Source organism: Berghia stephanieae, chromosome 4 (assembly GCF_034508935.2).
Source record: "Berghia stephanieae isolate SIO BIC M18660-M18661 chromosome 4, UCSD_Bste_1.3, whole genome shotgun sequence".
Taxonomy (NCBI): Eukaryota; Metazoa; Mollusca; class Gastropoda; order Nudibranchia; family Aeolidiidae; genus Berghia; species Berghia stephanieae.
Window position 1 is genome coordinate 47,040,684 of NC_088363.1, and position 7,500 is coordinate 47,048,183.

General features: G+C 35.1%; 2 protein-coding genes across 2 annotated transcripts in view; both read left to right on the top strand.

Annotated features, from left to right (window-relative positions):
- Positions 1 to 529, top strand: part of LOC144970701 (carboxypeptidase D-like) — a 22,972-nt gene extending 22,443 nt beyond the window's left edge. Inside the window, exon 9 of the mRNA XM_078910617.1 lies at positions 368 to 529. Within this exon, the coding sequence (XP_078766743.1) occupies positions 368 to 473 (106 nt within the window). The 3' untranslated portion in view covers positions 474 to 529. The remainder of the gene's footprint in view (positions 1 to 367) is intronic.
- Positions 530 to 6,624: 6,095 nt separating this feature from the next.
- LOC144970705 (uncharacterized) overlaps positions 6,625 to 7,500 on the top strand; it is a 20,043-nt gene continuing 19,167 nt past the window's right edge. The window contains exon 1 of the mRNA XM_078910621.1: positions 6,625 to 7,069. The gene's annotated coding sequence lies outside the window, so the exon portion shown is untranslated. The remainder of the gene's footprint in view (positions 7,070 to 7,500) is intronic.

The window sequence follows — 7,500 nt, forward strand, 5'->3', positions numbered from 1 at the left end:
AATCACTGGAAGGTCCCGAGTGCCAGCCCCGCTTCAGGCACTTTCGTTTTTTCCTTGGTCAAGATTATTAATCCCCAATTTTTTCACTTGGACAACATGAGTGATTCTTGTTGACTTCAGACATCTTCTTTGATGAATTATATTCCTTCGTGGAATGCCCAGGCGATGATATCTTATGATGTCGTGGCGGAAGGACATAATTTTTTTTAATTTTTTTTTTTTTTTACAATATACATATAGTTGAATGTGCCGTAACATTTAATGATAGTAAATGGTATAAAGTAAAATTTTGTTATTTGAGATGTCTAAAAATGTCCGTTGGTAACAAAAATGATAAATTTTCCCCATTGTTTTCTTCTCTTTTCAGCTGTCCAAGTGCATCAGTCCAGGTAACTGTCACGGATCAGAGACCTACACTAGTTACAGCCAAGGTGGATCTCAACACAAACACGATTAAAATGCTTGCCGTTTAATTTGATTTTTATATCCAGTTTGAGACTGAAGTAAAATTGTCAATGGTTAATAATTATTGTCGTTGTTTGTGCTGTATATTTATTTGGAAAAATCAGTATAAGAAGAAAGATAATGAAGAAGAAGAAGAAGAAGAAGAAGAAGAAGAAGAAGAAGAAGAAGAAGAAGAAGAAGAAGAAGAAGAAGAAGAAGAAGAAGAAGAAGAAGAAGAAGAAGAAGGAGAAGAAGAAGAAGAACAACAACAACAACAACAACAACAACAGCAACAACAAGAACAAGAAGGAGAAGAACAAGAAGAAGATGATGATGATGATGATGATGATGATGATGATGATGATGATGATGATGATGATGATGATGATGATGATGATGATGATGATGATGAAGAAGAGAAAGAAGAAGAAGAAAAAAGAAGAAGAAGAAGAAGAAGAAGAAGAAGAAGAAGAAGAAGAAGAAGAAGAAGAAGAAGAAGAAGAAAAAAAAGAAGAAGAAGAAAATGCTGATGATGATGATGATGATGATGATGATGATGATGATGATGATGATGATGATGAATAAGAAGATGACGGGTGAACATTTCGGAGAAAAACATGTTGTCAGTACATATAACAAATAATCTAAGAAAAAACAAAAAGTTTATATTATTATCAATCCAGTTGAAACTCCTTTTCCGTCTTCTATTATTTATTGGTTTTCATGAAAAAGACGATTTACCTGAAATGTTCATTCCGAAAAGATATCCATCCTTTGAAAGTTATTCCATATTATTCTGACCAGGAGTCATGACGTCACTTCCTTCCTAATGACGCATAGTAACTTAGAAACTGACTCTAAACTATCGGAACAATGGCGGGCGCCCTTATGAAATATTTCTCCGACGAGCATAAAAGTGTATCCAGAGGAGAAAAACATTATAAATATTATCATGTTTTGACTTTTATACATTCTGATCACATTACAAATGAAAAGTTCTAGCCAGCATGAAGAACAAAAAATACCGATTTTCTTTGTTTAGAACCACGTTGCTCGCCGTTGCTGGGCGACGTGACATCATACTATTGAATCCAGTTGAGAAAGAAGTCCAAGAAGCAACAGAAGGGACATAATCAATATCTTCGTAACACAATATAACATCAGCGGGTTATTCCCCTTTGAAACCCCCCAAGAAGTTGAAAACTAATTGGGTTTCTTTTTCTTTTTTTAAATTTCTTACGTGTCAATAAGAATGATGATGACAGTAATATTATTTATCTTGATTTTTATATGAGGTGTCTATACTAGCACATATATAATATCCCCTTCGTCACTATCCACGGCCAGCCAGGCACTTATTCACAAATGAATCCAGTGCGATTCTGTGAGTTCTTAAGTGTCTTATCCAAGACAACAACGCCGGGACTAAAGTTTTACCTATACACCAAACATGGCTTGACTTTGTTACACGGCAAGACAACGTATGCAGGACATTAGAGTATATATTGATGCTATCGTTTAGGTAAAATACTTACAACATCCGCTAGCCGGATATAACGTACCAACGCACAGAATTATGTCTAACCGTAAACATTAATCGTCTGATTGATAGAATTTAGTTAGAACTGATCATTCAAATGGCTGTCTAAAAACATTAACAAGGAGCTGAGTGACGTCAATTTCGTTCCTTCTATAATATATTCTTTCAAGCGAAAAGAGTCATCATACTTACATAGCGTAAGGCAATAAGCGAGAAATAAACCGATAAAGTTAATGTGGGGGCGAGATAATGAAATTAATATAGGCTATTAGTTTATCAGACGTCTACCTCTTATCAATGATAAACATGCCAGAATTGACTTTACAGAAAATGCCAAAAGTAGTCACAGACAATGCCAAATGATGTGGAAAAAACTGCCAAATTCATTTTGCACTTAAGGTATAGTATAAATGAAACGTGAACAGCTTAAAAATAAAAATAATAAGAATAATTTTACACCCGTCGTCATCTCAAGGGGCAATTAGACTTCTCTTTCTATCTTCCTAGATTGTACGTACTGTTTTATCATTATATTTTTTTTATGTTGGGGGCTGAAGAAGGGTTTGGGTCCGAAACGTTTCTTGTCATGTTACAATTCTTTCGAAACTCCGAATGTGATTCATGATTTTAAATCCGGGCAGACTACTTTGCATTAACTAGAATTAATTTGAAATAAACAATCGTCATTATCTTATCCTCTTGTTTTTGTAAATGTCTCGAGTTTATAAATTTATGTTTATTGTCTCTCTGTTCTATTGGTGGGAGTCCCAATAGCACAGTTGGTAGATGAGCATTCAGTTCACACGCAAAAGGACCGAGATCGATCCCGGGTGAAGTAAAATTTTCTACGACCCCCTGTCCACCCGCAATGATTAGTGAGCTGTCGGTTAGATCTGGTGGAAAGTATTTTCCTGTCCAAATAGTAGCAAGCAATTGCTGTTGTCCGTCTACGCTATAAAAACCAGGACAAATTCCGACCCCGTGGGCGTAAAAGGCTGTGAATGCCTTTTTTTTTTTTTGTTTGGTTCGTGTTTTTTTGTTTGTTTGTTTTTTATTTGTTCGTGTTTTTTTTTTGTTTTTTTTTTGTTTTGTTTTTTTTTTTTTTTTTTTTTTTTTTTTTTTTTTTTTTTTTTTTTTGGTCTTCTTGTTGTTTTTTGTTGTTTTTGTTTTTGTTTTTTGTTTTTTGTTGGTTTTTGGGGGGTTTTTTTTTTGGGGGGGAGGGGGGGGGGGTCTTAAAGAGGTCTTTTGTGACCAATATGTCTGTTAAAACCTCGAAAAATGAGTGTTGTTTTTTTTTTTTAGAAAATGTCAGAAGATTGCAGAAACGAAAATTTCCGTCGCCTTAATATTTTTTTCTTCTTAGTCCTTTTCAATTCTTGTTTGGTGTTAAAAGTTTGAAATGGGCAACCCTGACTGACGGTAACGTATAAACAATATCACAGAGACAACGCCTTTTTTGATTAAAATAGTGTTTTGTTGTAGCCGCACAGGTGAGCGGGAGGGTGGGGAGGGGGGGGGGGGGGGGCGGGGAGTGGGGAATCTGTGAACAAGGCTAGAGCAGGTTAGAGTTATCCTCCCAACTCACCTAGTCTACTTTACTTTTCTGTCCAACCTACGCTGGCATTTTCACTTTCACATTATTTTCATGTTACACGCGCAGCGCACATCGTACAGTAGCACTCTGTCTGCCCTTCAATAAAGAACTGGAACGCGAACGTCGAGGAAATCTTTTAACCCTTTATCCGCGAGACTGAATTTGTTTCAAATAGTTTTTGTGTTTTTTTTTTTTCTTGTTTTTTTTTTTTTTTGTTTTGTTTTGTTTTTGTTGTTGATTTTTGTTTGTTTGGGGTTTTCTTTTGTTTGTTGGTTTTGTTTGTTGTTTATTTTTTGTTTTTGTTTTTGTTTGTTTTGGGTTTTATTTAATTGTTTGTATTGTTTTTATTTTGTTTTGTTTTTTTTTTTTTTTGTTTGTTTGTTTTTTTTGTTTTTTTGTTGTTGTTGCTTTTTGGGGGGCTTTTTTTCGTGTATATATTTTTCTTTTTTTTTTAATATTTTATTTGTTTTGTTTTTCTTTTTTGGTTTGATTTGATAATATTTGTTTCTGTTTATTGTTTTTTCATTCTTTTCTTATTTTGTTTTTATTTTTGTATTTCCTTCCTGATATATTTTCCTTGTAAATCATCTCTCAGTTGCGAGCCATTATAGAGCAGTAAAGTTAGGTGCCCCAAACGTAAACAATAACAAGTTGCTAGTGATTTCCGTTAGGGACCGGAATAATTTACGCACAATATAGGTCTCCCAATTTTGTAGTTTGAGTTGTAGGCAATACACTTTCAGTATTGAAAATATGTTTACATAAAATCTAACAGTTGCAGAAATAATAATATAAGGCTAAATTATTATGAAAATCAGGCTCCGAATAATTCTCGTTTTGTTCACACCAGCGCAATAATTTGCTCTGGTCTAAAAATAGATAGACTGTAACTTTTGATAAATTTTAGAAAATTTTACCTTTTGTTCCATAAAATATCCATATCTAGACATTATTTGATGCATGATCGAGTATTTATGAATATATGTTTCTTTTGCCACCTAACAGCCAAATTTTAAAGGTTATTTTCTTTCTATTATTTACATTGGAACGTGAGCTGTCAAGACAGGAACATGTGGTTTGCCATGTGCTTCTCGACCTTTGTTTACGTTTGGGGCAGCAAACTTTACTGTTCTATAGTTTTAGTATCAAAATGGATATCGCGTGATTTAAAAAGTCAAATTTGTTGGGGTCGGGGTGGGGTTTTATTGTTTTGTTGTCGGGTTTTTTGGATTGATTTTTTTTCGTGTTTGTATTGTTTTGTTTTTTAGTTTTCTTTTGTTTTATTTTCTTTTGTTTTGTTTTGTTTGGGGGGGGGGGTGATTTCTTGATTTGTTTGTTCTTTTTTTTTATTGTTTAATCTAATTTTGTTTGTTGTTTTTTTGTTGGGGGGGGGGGTTAACTGTTGTTGCTTTGATTTTACTGTATTTTTTCCTTTTTTCTCATTTGCTGTAATTTTTTTTCTTTGTGTGTGTGTGTGTTTTTGTTTTTTGTTTGTTTGTTTTTTTTTGTGTGTTTTTTTTTTTGTGTGTGTTTTTCTTTGTTATTGTGTGGTTTCTTTATTTTTGTGATCAACATAAAATAGAATCCTGCCTGTAAAAGGTTAATGTTGGGGATCTATACATCCTATCTATTAGGAGAGTCTATAGCACATGGTTAATTTGGCATTGAAAAGGTAGCTTGTCTGGTTTCTGTTTAGAGATAGAATTCTATCTACCTTGTGTTTGTACCTCAAGCATGCTCTCTCTCTCTCTCTCTCTCTCTCTCTCTCTCTCTCTCTCTCTCTCTCTCTCTCTCTCTCTCTCTCTCTCTCTCTCTCTCTCTCTCTCTCTCTCTCTCTCTCTCTCTCTCTCTCTACCTAAGAGTATATGCCAAATTAAGGCAATGTGTCCACATTCTCTATGCTATAATATGCGCAATTTAATCTCGCTATACCGTCTCCCAAGAACTCGAAACAAGTAGGTATAACAAGTGTTTTAAAACTTTTTCAACGTTTATACGTAACGCTCCTTTTTATTTTTTATTTAAACCTTTTTGGATTTTCACAGATCGAATCGGAGGGAACTCAAATTCCATTTGCTATATTATATCATGTTAATTAATATGACTGCATTGGATAGTCATCGGCATTTGAACTCGAGACTTCACCATCTATAGATTTCTGAACTATACTTACTAAGCTATTTGCTCCCCCAAGGTGTAAATTAGCATAAGGTTTTTTGCTTTACATAGGAGCCGTCCATAGCAATCATTAGATGGCATTGGAGCCGTCCCATCTAACATAGTGCTGTGTTGAGAATTAAAACAGTCATACTATTTTCAACGGTTCGATTATTCTCAATGCACATCACAGACAAAAATGTAAACTTGAGATTTTATATAGAGCAATATCCACTAAACGTACACAAAGGGTCCCTGACCAACAGCAACACGTAACATGTAGAACGAGATACGGCACCTGTTAGGCAATATTACAATATTTTTTTCGATAGAGGCAATGCTGTCGACGGCCAAGTACTCATTTTAAACTTGAGTGCGGTTGAGAGAATGTGAGTAAAGAGCCGTGTCCAAGGACTCAACTATGCGCCAAGCGAGGCTCGAACCCAATACCTTCCGATCCGAAAGCGAGTGTCATATCACATAGCCGCACAAGTAGTCCTTCAAAGCTATTAGGCCTATGAAGTCGGAGTTTATCCCGGGTTCTATAGCGTGAAAAGGATAATATCAAGTGATTGCTACTCTTTGGATAGGACGCTATTCTATCGCAAAGTACTTTCCAGTAATCCAATCACTGTTGGGCGGGCGGGGGGGGGGGGGGGTCAGAAAAAACCTCTACTTCATCCAGGATCGATCTCGATCTCTTTACGTGTGTGGCGCTATAATATTATAAGTGCAATCTTTTTCTGGCTTTCTTTCTCCTTTATTTGGTGGACACGTTGCTTCAGCTTTAGAGTGTGTACTCAGTACTCACACTACCAGGTCATCACCAACTACATTACATACATACACGTACCTTGCCCTACCTGAACACTAAATACTCCTGTAATCTGACTAAAAACATTTTCTCCATTTTGGCCAGGAAACTTTTAATTCCAATTTCAATCGATTTGAATGGCTCTCAACTTGTTGAAAGGGCTCAAATCTGAGAATTCAAAGAATTGTCAAGTTTGATATTTTTGACAAGTTAAGAGTCAATTTCATCAAGTTTAAGTTTTCTGGAGAAAACTGGGGGAAAATATTTTGTCAGTGTTCCAGAATACAGAATGCTTTGATTGGTTTTTCAACACATCTGCGAATTCTTAAGCTTCCGAAAAGCATACACACACACACACATAGTCTACACTTCATTCGTGCATTGAGAAGGGATTATCACCATCTTCTACCTGTCGATCTGGAAGTGTGTAGTAGACTTCCATAATTTGTTTGCGAGGCTTTCTGGACAGTAAAGTGTTCATTCCAATTTTTGGTATAATATTATTTTTTCTCAACATTGGGTAAGTTTAAATGATCAACATTATTCTGGATATTATGTTATAATTATTATTGTTGGAGAAATGCATAGAAAGATTGATATATGAATAAATAAATAAATAAATAAATAAACGAAGCACACACACACAATCATGCTAACATTTTGGGTGAGATTTTAAAAGTCAATGATGGTGAGCTAGAACGCGTGATTACGAGGCTTTCTGAGTCTGTGCGCCGTATTTTTGTTAGTACTGATTACTAATCATGTATCACACAGGTTAGTATCATTATTTGCGGCGCTTCACTGCGGCTGGTGCTTGGACTGTTCCAGACTTTCCTGTGAATATACGCATGATAACGATTCAAACCAAGTTTGCAATAAAAAGTAATTTTCACCCTTTTCCTATTTATTCATTTGAAAGATTAGTAATGACACGTCTACGTGTCGGAATAA